The sequence below is a fragment of the Thermobia domestica genome, chromosome 8, assembly GCF_964235325.1.
Source record: "Thermobia domestica chromosome 8, izTheDome1.hap1.1, whole genome shotgun sequence".
Lineage (NCBI taxonomy): Eukaryota > Metazoa > Arthropoda > Insecta > Zygentoma > Lepismatidae > Thermobia > Thermobia domestica.
This window is the reverse complement of record NC_137461.1, coordinates 273,702,959-273,716,830: the sequence shown is the minus strand read 5'-3', so window position 1 is coordinate 273,716,830 and position 13,872 is coordinate 273,702,959. Positions and strand designations below refer to the sequence as shown.

The following is a 13,872-nucleotide window of genomic DNA, read 5'->3' as shown; positions in this document are numbered from 1 at the left end:
ATTTATTATAAATTTTCAAAAATATATAAATAATAGCTTAACTTATTTTAGTTACTCAAAAAACTGGGGGCCCTAGTCCCTCGGCCCCGGGCTAGATCCGCCTGTGCAATCATGTTACAAGAAATACTGTTATTTTGTGTTATGTTTAAGGATAAGTAACTTATTTCCACAGGATGTTGAGAGAGCTAGAGAGAATAAAAATCAGAAAACAAAAACATATCCTTATTTTTCGATACTACAGGCCCTGTGGTATGAGTTGAACCAATCATAAACAGAGATGGTATCCAGGTTTGTCAGTTTAGTGATTTTGCCACAAAGTATGTGGTTTTATATACCCAGTTCCGTGCTGTGAAAAATCAGCGCCCAGGACGAGAGTATACGACGGCGCCCCCATACATATCAGTGAGGTCGACAGGTCAGTCGCGAAGCGCCACCATCTCACCATGGTTGGCGCGAAGCGTATGAAAATTTTCAAAAATAAATCCTGCTTTTCCTGGATTTTGAGCACTTATTATTACTTTTTTTCCTTCCATTTTATATATGGCCACATGCATTTTCCTAACATGATAACATTACAGGACCATTTCCTAAAGCAGGAAGAGGATTTAAGTACGTATTAGTTTGTACTGATGTGTTGACAAAACTAGTTAAATTAATACCTTTATGTGCAAATTACAAATGACAGGTTGATTTATTAATTAAAAGCTATCAAGATTTGTATATGTACCGATAACATAATCTGCAATAAATCCTAGATCTTCATATGGCAAACTATTGTCAGTAAATGCCTCTGCTGTGGTAGAAGAGATTCAATTGCTCCCCCTTCCCAGTGATTGGGTTGTAAATAGACGGGTGGAGCGCTTTGAGCAAGTGTCTGGGGACGCAAAAGATATAAATCGGACCCTGGTCAATTTAAATATTAGGTTGATAAATACTGCTGTTGATCTAAAATATTCTAAGTAATTTTTCCTCTCTCTTTTTCCTTCCTTCCTTTTCTTTTTTCCTCCTGAATTTGGCGCCCCCTTGCTTCGGCGCTCAGGGCCATTGCCCCCTTCCCCACGACACGGCATATACTGTTCACAGGGAGAATTTTCCATGAAATGTTTAGTGGGTGGTGTGATGGGCTAGGATCAAACTACAGGCTTTATTCTTAATTAACCCTTTCACTGTGGAAGGCGACGGAAAAAATTTCCCTAACCTGCGAATGTCGATTATAGTCGACGTGTTAAAATTTGTCTGTATCTTGGTTTTGTCGATTGTAGTCGCCAAAGGTTTTCTGTGTGATTTCTATTGTTTATCGAAAACAATAGAACACACACAAAAAAAAAAAAAAAATGAACGGTACAACTTTGGCGACTACTCTCGACAAAGCCAAGATACGGACAAACAAATTTTAACACGTCGACTATAGTCGACATTCGCATGTTAAGGAAATTTTGTTTCTGTCGACAAAAGTCGACTTCCTCTGTGCAAGGGTTAAAGTAAATTCAGATTGGGGTTAGGCAATAAATGGTTATGATTTTCATCTAGTGGGATTGTGGTGAGTTTTGAACTCTGATATGGTGGAGAATTAACATAGTATGTTAATAACACTGATAATTGCATATGATTTCTATTACATCATTTCATTTATCTTGAAGCTTGACTTTTGAACTTTTCATAAAGTATGGCTCTCATTGAATTCCTTTGTCGTCTCGAGGGGCATGGTGACTTAATGGCAGAGCACTTACCTCTGGTGCGTAAGGGTCCCTGGTTCGTCCCCGGCCAACCATGTTTGTGGTGGACAACATCGTGTCCGTGAGTTTTCTCGGGGTACTGCCATTTCTTCCCACTTTCTCATTCCACCAAATTTTCCATCATCGTTCACTTGCTTTACTCATCGTATCCTTTAGCCTAAAGAGCATAAACGTGGGACGTTAAGCTAAAGATTTCATTTTCCTTCGCCGTCCTCCAGTAGCTTTGGGTGTTTTCTAGTAGGATTATGTCAATACGTTCGTCAACTCAGGAATATTCTTCAATGGAATCTAGAAAGTTTTGTGTGTATGTGTTTTTCTGTGTCTATTCCCTGTTCAGCGTAAGCTCTAAACTCCGATAAACAAAATATTTGTATCCTTCCGCGTGTCACAAATACGATTGGCTAGTGATGTATCAATCCCACACCCCACGGGGAGGAGCAAATTATACACGTGCATTTTGACAATACTGTCTCGTGTTGTCCAGATACAGCAGCAGCAGAACAGAAAGAAAGAAACCCAAAAGATAAAAAAAAAAATCGCTGATAAACAATTGTTGCTTAGTGAGTAAAGGTTTTCTTTGTTTGTTTCACAACAACACTCGCGGAACCGGGATTCATGCCAGCCGTCTTTCAGGCTTGAAAGCAGAACACGCGCCCACAGTTGAATTGGCGCCATAATTACTGCGCATTCTTACTGTTTATTTCTATTGTTTCATTAACTACACTCGATTTCAGTTTTATTAGACAACTCGTATTATATTTTTGTCGTTTATAATAATGTAGCAGTTTTATATGTAGCTTCATAGTAAAAGTAATAATCAAATCATATAAACTATTTTGCGGAGAAACAAAAGCGTCGGTAGGCCAACAGCAAATCAGCGAGATTGGGTTTCACATGGCTTTGTTTATCGCAGTTAAAGCTTAGGGCGAACAGGGTTTAGAACTTGCTCGTTGCTTGAAAATGATGATAAAAAAAAAAAAAAAAAAAAAGCGATTGCTCATACCAGTGATTGAACGGGGGCTATACATGAGTGCATAATAATATATGAAAAAGTATTTATATCTATTCTCTTGTAGTGTTCCGTCAGATACTATAAAGTCATTGAGTCAATCAATCTTTGTGTTTCTTTTCTTTCTTTCTTTAGTTAGTCTCTCTTTTCTTTCTTCTTCTTCTTTTCTTTCGTTGAGGTAAGAGGACCTTGACGTTTCATGTCAGAATATCCAGTATTAGAATTTCAAGAACAGCTCTCCTGTTGTTTTTCAGGGTGTTTCCTTTATCCGAAAATGGGAATGCTAGCAAGGGCGCCGATTCTGGAGGGCCGGGGACGCGACCCCCAACACTAATGTGAGCTCCATATGCTTTTATGAATATGTATTTTATATGTACTTTTATTGTTATATTATTTTTTATGAATATACAATATTTAGCATAATTTGAATTCAATTTCGTCACATATATCTTCTTAGACCCTTGTCTGCAACCAAACACACATCTGAATTCGGCCCCCTAAAATTACAGAGAAATCGGCGCCGTTGAATGCTAGCCTTTAATATACGGGATATGAACGACTTCCTTCTAAATTTTCCTTTTCTATTTGTTGGGGATGTTTCAACGTAATGTTCAATGTAAAATACTTTATTGATTGCGTCAGAAGTTTTGAGAAAAAGATAAAAACTTTGTTTTACGTCCCACTGTTATCACCTGTAGGCTGAAAGAGACGAGTGACTAATGAAGGTGAGGGGCGAAAGGGGAAGAACCAGGGACACTTGCCCACCACAGACTTACGTGCCTGGACTGGAAGCGGACCTGTTGAGGGATCCACTGCACTGAGCCTTCGTGCCACCATTGTGTCTGAAGTTTCATGATATAATTCAGGGTTAAGGTCACTGGTTATTCTTAAAGTTGCATTTTTTTTTCTCAGACAATCTGCAATATGATTCAGACGATTGTGTTATTTCATGAATTAGTATTTCATTATCTGTGTTGTAATGTGTGGTAACTCATTTCTCATTTAAAAAAAAAAAAAATCAATAAGGGGTAGTTTGCTCTTGAGGCTCCGTTTTCTTCGGACGAAGTTCTTCGAAAATGCCTATTATAAATTTGTTTATATTTCGTAGAGAAATATTTCCGTAATAACTGGAGCAGGGTCGGATCCAGGACCGACCTCGGGGAAGGGGGTTGTCATACTGTTACTTTTAAGGGCTCCAAACTTTAGAATGGGTTTTATTTACATATACAAAACAAGAAAGTTTTACTCTTCTGGGGGGGGGGAAGCGATCGCCCCCCCCCCTGGATCCGCTCCTGAACTGGAGCATGACATGATTCCGTTTAAGAAATGAGAGAAAGAAAATTTAGTGTGGTGGTCTGTACCTTTTATTCCGTTCAGGAAACGTGAGATGGAAGAAATTGTAAAATATTTAATTAATTAAATTGTTAAACACGTGTTATCTTACACTCTGTCAATCCTTTTAGCAGTAGTTTCTATAATAGAGATTGGGAAGGGATAAACATATACATTTATCAACAACACTTGAACGTATTTTATACAAAAGAGTAAAGGAGGCCATGCAAATAAAATAAGTGACAAAATAAAAACAAAGTATAGAATAAAGCTGTTATCATTTGTTGTTGTTATTTTATTATCTATTGGGTAATAGGTCATTGAACTTTCTTTGTTCATCAATAGTCATACCAGTTCTTCTTTTAACTTCTCTTGTGGTTCCTTTCTGGCTGGTATATATCAGTGGAACGTGTTTATGCACGACGATTATTCAGATTTATGGAAGTTATGGTTAGGTTGATATTATAACACAATTGAAGGGATAATTTGGATAAGGGCGTATCGACCTATTTCCGGTAAAATGAAATATACATATTTTCTGCAAGTTTGAGCACCTCCGCAAATGTCTAGGTGGTATTAATGTAATATCTCTGCTCCATACCAAACGCCTGTCTCCAAAAATAGTGTGTGAATACGTTGGTTAGTTGGATAAGGGTGTTTGTTTTTGTGCTCTCCTGAAAAATTGAAGAATTGCTAGTTAGGCCCTTATCCAAATTTACCCCTCAATTATACTTCCGCCGCTGTTACTACCGGCCTCGCCCAACCCATGTAGAGTTAATCCTGTGTTGCAATTTAGCGAACACCTCCTGAATTTACCCAATCAGTTACGGGGATACAGCTGTTGGTTATTGGTGTGACGTGTCAACAGCCAAGGGCTTTCAAGGACATGAACTCATCAAGGAGCCAAGGGCAAGCGCGCTGTCTCCTGGTTTAGACCGTATAGTGCTACGTGATTGGAGGACGGTACATTCGTACATAGAGCAGCGCGACATTAGACCAGTGTTCGTAGTTTGAGAGAAATTACCCTAATCTAGGGAAATTTCAAAGGTAAATTTATCAAAAGGGAATTTTTCGATAAAACTTCCAGGGAAATTTTCGTCCTGACTAATTGACAAATATAAATCCTTAAACTTTTCTTTGTATTTCAAAAATAAACCAATAGAATATCAATAATGTGTGTGTTCAAAATAACATAATTTTGCACCTATTGTTGGTTGGATGTATTTGTGTGTATTTTTTTTTTGTTAAAAAGTCAAGGAGAAAGTAAAAAAAGGAAGAAGCTAAAAACAAATGAAGAAAACAAACGTGGTTGGCACTTCCTTTAATATAGCTAAATTAATTTTGTCACATAACTTCTATCATTGGAATTGGATTTTTAGCAAACTAAGGAAAATCTGATGACGAAAGGGAAAAATTTGTCAGTCGAGGGAAATTTTCTCAGGGAAACTTACGAACACTGCATTAGATGCCATTAGGGAAACTTTCATTTATTGGGAGGCTTCAAAATTAAACTTTCAAAACTGTATTTTAGACGAGCAACTCCGTACGATCAGATACAGGAGAAAGATAACATACTGAACACCAAAGTGGTAGGGAACGAAGTAGGTGGGATGGGATAAGACAACGTAGGCAGTGTTCGATTAGTCGTGAATCTACGACACAAAACCATAGTTACGCCTTATTTGTCTGCCACCACTGTCTTGTATCAAGACTAGCTATACTGTCTTATTTTGTGTGTGTGGTGGGGGGTGGGGCTTAAGCCGGAGGCATATTGACCAGAGAAAGGCCAGTATAGCCGAGGCAGAGGGAGGCAGTGACTACATGTTTCATTCACAACGTTGGAGAAGCCTTTGTGGTAGAATATGTGGAGTGAATATTTGGCTTTTTTGCATTGCCCACAGTACTGATCTTCGGCTTGGTTGTCCTGTCCTCTCCTGGTCAATATACGACCGGCCTTAGTGAGAAAACTGTGACGTCACAGATTATCCATTTGGAAATGACTGATTTAAGGAGCAAAGGAACAGAGTGACTACATGTCTCAGTTGCAATGTTTGAGAAGGCTTTGTTGCATTACTCATAGTACTGAACTTCGGCGTGGCTATCCTGTCCTCTCCTGGTCAATGTAGAACCGGTCTTAGTAAAAAAAAAAAAAGCGAGCAGAACTGTGACGTCACAGATCATCCAGTTCAAAATGACTGAGTTAAGCAAGTTAAGAAATGTATATGACTATTTTTATCATGAAAAGTCTAGAAAAGCGTGAGATAACTTCAGACGAACTGTAAAATAAATACCTACTGAAAGAGGAGTTTAGAAAAGAAACCAGCAATCCCTAAGAGCCAGTGCCTCTTTTCTGTGTGCATGATACCGCGTTCGATTCCTGGTTGGGATAGATTGTAGTGGATTGGACTCCATTTTAAGCATTCGATCACGTTTTCGGCAGCCTCAGTGCTCAAAAGGGACATAATTTCAATCAACCAACCAAAAATCACAAATGTACATAAGATATATTTAATCCCATCTTTCCTAACGGCTTACCAGCTATTGATTTCTCTAACAAGGCAGGGTACCCGGTGTAACACTCCGATTGTGATAAGATTGCACACACACAGAGAACATCGAAAAAGATGTGACACGTATTTTTTATATCGGCCAACAAGCGCATTGAAAGGGTCAAATAGAGGCATAAAAATGGGTCAAAATGAGATTATGTGGAATATAGTGAGAACGAGAAGAGATATCGGAAAAGGTTAAATGTACGAAATACTACCCGTAGTCGATGCAAGGCAATGATTTAGAACACATCCATGCGAAGAAAGTAGAACATCCGGAAATGCACCAATCACGTGTCCAAAATTGTCACAATGTGTTACGGAAATGAGCGAAAAGGGTGGTAAGAAGCAGGAAGAAAGAAGAAACGAAAACAGAAAATATGTTGTTGCTTTGGTCCATACGTCGCCCGTATGCGAAAGAGACTCAGATTCATCTCAATGCAAGAAGATATGAGAACATCGCAGGAAGGATGCTAACGCCGTTAGTATCGACAGCCAACGGGACAGCACTGCGCAGTGGGTTGCATATATTACGTAATGGAAACAACGATGAGATGCATGCTGGAATAGAAAATGTGTGTAGGCAGTATTAACACAAAACAAAAATGTTACTATTACTGCTATATTGCATGCGTATTTTTGTAGTAATGTAATGTTGATACTCATGCGTGGTATACTGTTGCTGTTTATCGTACATATGTGGACCACTTGTATTCTTCTGTGCTGTGCATTTTTGTTCCCATTACACGATATATGTAACCCATTGCAATACTGTCCCGCTGGCTGTCTATACGAACGGCGTTTGCATACTTCCTGCGTGTTCTCATATCATCGTGCATTAAGATGAATCTGCGTCTCTTTCACATACGGGCGACATGTGCACTCAAAGCAAAAACATATTCTGTTTTCGTTTCTTCTTTCTTCTTGTTCCTTACCACCCTTTTCGCTCATTTGTGTAACACATTGTGACAATATTATACACATGATTGGTCCATTTCCGGATGTTCTGCTTTCTTCGCATGGATGTGTTCTACCTCATTGCCTTGCGTCGACTATGGGTAGTGTTTCGTACATTTAACCTTTTCCGATATCTCTTCTCGCTCTCGTTATATTCCACATAATCTCATTTTGACCCCATTTTTATGCTCCTATTTGACACTTTCAATGCGCTTGTTGGCCGATTTAAAAAATACTTGTCGCATCTTTTTCGGTGTTCTCTATGTCTGTGCAATCTTATCACAATCTATAAAAATAATTAAAATATCAGAAATCTATAAAAATAATTAAAACTTAATAACTCTTGAACCACCCGACCGATGTCGATCAAACTTTCAACATAGATAAGGTTCGGACTTGGGATTTTTCTTCTTTTCACTTTTACAGTGCAACGAAGGGGAGGGGGAGATATATGTAAAAATAAAAGTGACTGTCTTTGTGACTTCATCACGCTTAAACCACCCGACCGATCTTTTTTAAAAAAAATCAACAGATAGGTTCGGACCTGAGGTGGTTTTTATCATATCACTTTAACGGTTGAACTTAGAAGAGGGGAGGAGGAGGGGAGAAATCTATAAAAATAAGTGAAACTTAATAACTCTTGAGCCACTAGACCTATCTTGATCAAATTTTCAACATAACTAAGGTTTGGGCCTGGGATGTTTTCATTAGTTCACTTTTACGGTGAAACCTAGGGAGGGGGAGGGGATGATATATGTAAAAAGAATAAAAATAAATGTGACCGTATTTGTGACCATCGCGCTTTAACCTCAAAACCGATCTTAATCAAAATTTCAATATGGAAAAAGTTCGGACCTGGGGTGGTTTTTATCATATCACTTTGACGGTAGCCCTTTCGGAAGGGGGAGAGAGGGGACAAATATATAAAAATAAATAAAATTTAATCTCTTGAACCACCCAACCGATCTCGATCAAATTTTCAACATAGATGACGTTCGGGCTTGGGATAATTTTGATCATTTAACTTTGACGGTGCAACGTAGGAGAGGGGGAGGCGGAGATATATATGTAAAAAATAAAAATGAAAGTGACTGTTTATGTGACTTAACTCTTGAACCACCGGACCGATCTCGATCAAATTTTCAACCTAGATTAAGTTCGAACATGAGATGATTTTTGGCATACCACTTTGACGATGTAACTTAAAGGAGGGAAAAGACATTTACAAATGATCGAAAATGACCGATATTAGTGTCGAATCTATAGTTTTTGAGGTCGCCGAGATGAACAGTGACACTTCTGATGCCATTTAAATCCAAATTGAGCCCTGCAAAAATTGTGAGAGGGGAGGGAAAGTGTCGAATTCATACTTTTCGGAGTCACTGAGATGAACAATGACACTTCCGATGCCGTAACCCACAACATGGGGAGGAGAGGGGATATATAAAAATAATAAAAAATGACCAATATCAAGGAGCGCTTTAGTAATAGAAAAAATGATTTATTAAAGAAACATGTTACTTTTTTCTTAATTTAACCTAGCGAAACGGATAATTGATGCTAGTATATATATATATATATATATATATATATATATATATAATATTACGAAAGCTATCGAGGAACATATTCCTATGTCGCTAGGGGGAGTGGTAAAATTCTCTGTCATTCTTGATTGATTTTAAGCCCAAGCAGTATCATCGAAGACCCTAAAAGAAAAAGCTATATAAAAATACCTAGGTAATCGAATTTTTTTATTGACGAAAGTTATCGTGGAATATATTTCTTAAGAGGACCCATAGACGATCCACAAGTGTTTGCGCAAACACTCGACAATACACGATTCAACTATTTGCACAAACTTCAGTTCAATTTTGCGTTTGATCGCATAAACATATCCACTGAAGCAGCTTGTTTAGCGATAGTAATTGCTTGTGCTTTGGAAGGGGAAAGACCCGCGAAACCAAAACGGAAGTAGAGGGTGTGGATGAAAGCAGTGGCGGCGATTGGACGTTAAAAGTGGGGGGGGGCAAGACATGATCTGAATATTCCTATATCAATCTTAGTTTTCCTGGTGGTTTCTAACACTTTGTTTCACGAAAGGTTGTATAACTAATAGGATACTATATTTTTAAGTTAAAATACTGTATATCGTATTTCATATTTTATTAAGTAAATTGACAAAACCAACGCAAGTTGGTACTAGACGTTTGTATTCTGAAATAACGAAAATGTAAGAAGAGATTTGATTCCTTGCTCATGAACATCTTAAAATTCTGTCTGGAAAATTGTATAATCAGATTATTTAATAACAAATTTGAAAACCAAATAAATAGAAATAATAATATTAATCATAGTAATGAATGAGTTTTGCTTTGTATATGCTATACTGAAACTGATGATAATTGAACAACTTAATCTTTAATTCCACACATGCTATTAAATGCATGTTATTACTCTTAGAAAATGAAAGACAGTAAATACTACAAGCATATGCTACGACATTTAAAGCAATATTTGCTTTTGAAGCTTCCCGAAACATGTTCGTTGCCATTAAGTGCAGTTTTCACTTTCTTGGAACACATCAAAAGACAACAATACTTAGAATCACTCTACACTCCAGCTATACAAAATAATCCTAAAACCTAGAATTACGTTGAATTCACTGTATATACAGTTACATTAATGTATATACAGTTACACCCCTAAACACACACCATTTCACTCGTATATTACATTACAAAACAATTTAAAAGGTAGAAGTTGTTTCTTATTACGCTCTTTTTAATCAATATTCCTTACTTTAGAAAAAAGATAAGACATTTTAGGAATTGTCAATTTTTGTGCAATTAAAGAATAACTTGTGAAATACTTTTTTTTTTTTTTTTTTTTTTTTTTTGCTTGCGAAATGTTTTCTCAATTAGTTTCAAAGCGGCTGACTAACATATCGAGCCCTTGTAAGAAAGGGTTATAGAAGCAAAACCTGCTAAATCCATTTTTGAATTTTGTCTGGGAACGAAGAAAAAGTGACGCCCTCATGTTTTCAGAATTGTTGAACAACTTATTTTGTTTAATAGTTGATTTCACTCATTTGTATTAAGTAGGGACCTCTAAACAAGAAAATTGTTAAACAATTCTGAAACATAACCAGGGGTGCCCACAAGGGGGGGCTATGACGCAAACTGCGTCATTGAAATATTTGGGGGGGGTTAAAAATCTATATAAATATGTTTGATGGGGGGGGTAAAATTAATCGAAAAGAAGATTTTTTCATGAAAGAACACCTACGGATAGACAATTGGGGGGGGGTGCGTCATGGACATAAGGGGGGGTGGGCACCACTGACATAACGACATCACTTCTTCGTTTCCTGACAAAACTGAAAATGGATTTAGCAGGTTTGGCTTCTATACCTCTGGATTGAAAGTATGCTCGAATTGTTGTGCTCCAATGGGTTAATTTTTGAGTTGTTTTCCGTCGCACTTAAAACGCAATTCCTGTAGCTTTCTTAACTTCACGGGAAGACATCACGCAACGGCAAATGTTACATAGCACCATTTTTCTTATGAAACAGTAATACATACATAAACTTTATATTTCCAAATGAAACTACGGTATATACATTAATGGGTTGCTTCAAAAAAGTGGGGGGGCAACTGCCCCCCTTTGCCCCCCCTAATCGCCGCCCGTGGATGAAAGGGTGGTTCAAGAAACAGTCTAGTTTAGTCATCAAAATTTAATAGCCGAGCTTGAGATAAGTTCGACTATGGACTTATTTACGAATGATTCAAGTATATTTGGTGAAATATTGGAAATGGTTACGTCTCTTATTCAAAAACAGGATACAAATATGAGAGATGCGATACCTCCCGATCAGAGGTTGTTCGCTACTTTGCGTTATCTTGTGTGCGGAAACACGTATGAGGACTTAAATTTGAAACAGCCATTACACCCCAAACGCTTGGACAAATTATTATAGAAACATGTGGGGCCGCAATTTTCAGATTCCTGTTTATATAATCTTCACTCTTTACCTTCCACAGTTCAGGTAAATTTCGAAAAAGTTCAATAAATTCTCTCCAGAATTCTTGAATCCTATTCATTGACGCCACAACGCAAGAAATAAGCGTTTGTATGCTAGGCCTCCTACTCGGAAATAAATGTCGTGTTTGCACAAACATGCCCATACACGATCTATGTGATTGCGCAAACAGCATGCTCATGTAAACAATTTTCGAATTCGATGTGGAAAATGTTTGCACAAACGTTTGCGCAAACAGTTCATACAGCAGCATACACGGTCAAACTGTTTGCACAAACAGCCTTGTTTGCACAAACCGTGGACCGTGTATGAACGGACGGATGATAAATTTACAACTTAATTCTCCACTGATAGTTAACTTTATGCAATTGAAATCGTTGGGAAGCTTCAAAGAAAACATGCGTTATATTGCATCAAAATAGAATAATTTTCATGAAAGTATAGACGAAAATTATTTTATTATATTATTTAAATAAAACACTTTGAAATTTGGGAGAGCTTACTACCTTGTCCGAATTTATCCTTGAACGATTTCAACAGCAGCCAATGAGCTTCTGTTAGTATAAGTTGGTATTATAAAGCTATAAACCTTTATTAATATGTCCAACTGTAATTATTTCCTTCAACCGTATTCAATTTAAACTGTAATTTGAAATATATGTTTCTTCTGGCTATATCAATAACGTTTCTTTTTGTATGTTGTGAATATGCTATATTCACTTGTTTCTTATGCATGCTACTGCAAAGGCTAGTTCCCTAAAGGGTTATGCCCTTCGTTTGTGGTACTTACTTGTGGTCTGTGGAATGTTTGAAGATCAGTGACGAAATATTGTGATTTCGTAGTGCTGATGGTTAATAATCTAGAGCATAACTTCCCTCTTTAGTACAGAAATTCCCTAGTTATCACTTTAGGCGAAATACGAGGCATCAGTGGTTGTTAAGACGTTAGGCGAAATGGGTGAACAGCATAGAATATTGTGTAGGTTTTACCGAAAGCCAGGGTTGGGCAATGTATTGCACAAACGGGAATAATTATGGATATTTTGCATACGGTAATTAGTAATAGAGCTAAAGAATAATAACATTCTTAAAGCTATTTCTCTTTTGTATTCGCATAAATTTCAGTAACATGATCAAAACTAAGGAAAGTATGTGAGAAATACTAGTTTTGGAATAAAGAAAAAGAATCAGCACTAACATTGTAAAGGTTATTATTATCATTGCCGTTCCAGACTAATGGACAGTTTGTGTGAGAAAGTTATTTCTAAATATTGAGACGTAATCTTAATAGTATTAGGATGCCTCAGTACAGTTATAGTTTTTGCTAATTTGTTATTAGTTATTCAAGTGGTAACTAATATTAAGTTATTAGTTATTATTGAAAGTTATGACTAATATTAAGCTATTACCTATTAAAAGTTATGATTAATATTTTGTTATTAAAAGTTTCTAATTATTATTTTTTGCAATCTTTTCCAGGGTATAAGGTGTCGGATACTATGCGAAAAGGTATCCTCAGTGTAGAACAGTATGCTGGCAACGAAAAGGAATTAATGCTGGGTTGTTTATCGTCATTAGGTGAGTATCGTTTAATGTAATTGCATTAACTCTAATGTTTTCTTTAAAGGTAAATATTTATTAATACGTGAGGTTGCATTATTTGTATTATGTATATAATCAGCTTAATTAACGTCTTACAAACGTAAAGACCTACGAGGGAGTAACATATACCTGTATAGATGTTTTCATTACGTTGGTGTAACAAATTTAAATAATTTGTGTGTATCAAATTAATTATTATTAATCTGGCAGTTAATTTGCATTTATCAAGTTAATTCTGATTACTGTGGTAGATAATTTGCATATATTAATGAATTTCTCATCTTGGTAGACAATTTGCATATATCAAATTAATTCTGATTACTTTGGAAGAAAATTTGCATATACTGTATGAAATTACTTCTCGTTACTTTCTAAGAAAAATTGCATTTTTCAAATTAATTCTCATTACTTTGGTAGATAATTTGCGTATATCAATTAATTTAATTACTTTGGTAGAAAACTTGTATTTAACAAATAAATTCTTATTACTTTGGTTAATAATTTGCATACGTTGACTCAATGCTCATGCTCATTACTTTAGTAGTTAATTTGAATATATCAAATTAATTGTTATTGCTTTTGTAGATGATTTGCATACATTAAATTAATTCGTATTCACTTGGTAAATCATTTATGGATATCGGA

At 36.5% G+C, this 13,872-nt stretch overlaps 1 protein-coding gene across 5 annotated transcripts in view; it reads left to right on the top strand.

Moving 5' to 3' along the window:
- NaPi-III (Na[+]-dependent inorganic phosphate cotransporter type III) overlaps window positions 1-13,872 on the top strand; it is a 495,622-nt gene that overhangs the window by 356,820 nt on the left and 124,930 nt on the right. For all 5 annotated transcript variants that reach the window (XM_081769823.1, XM_081769822.1, XM_081769824.1 and 2 more), the window contains one exon: window positions 13,105-13,203. In XM_081769823.1, coding sequence (XP_081625949.1) covers window positions 13,105-13,203 — 99 coding nt within the window. The remainder of the gene's footprint in view (window positions 1-13,104; window positions 13,204-13,872) is intronic.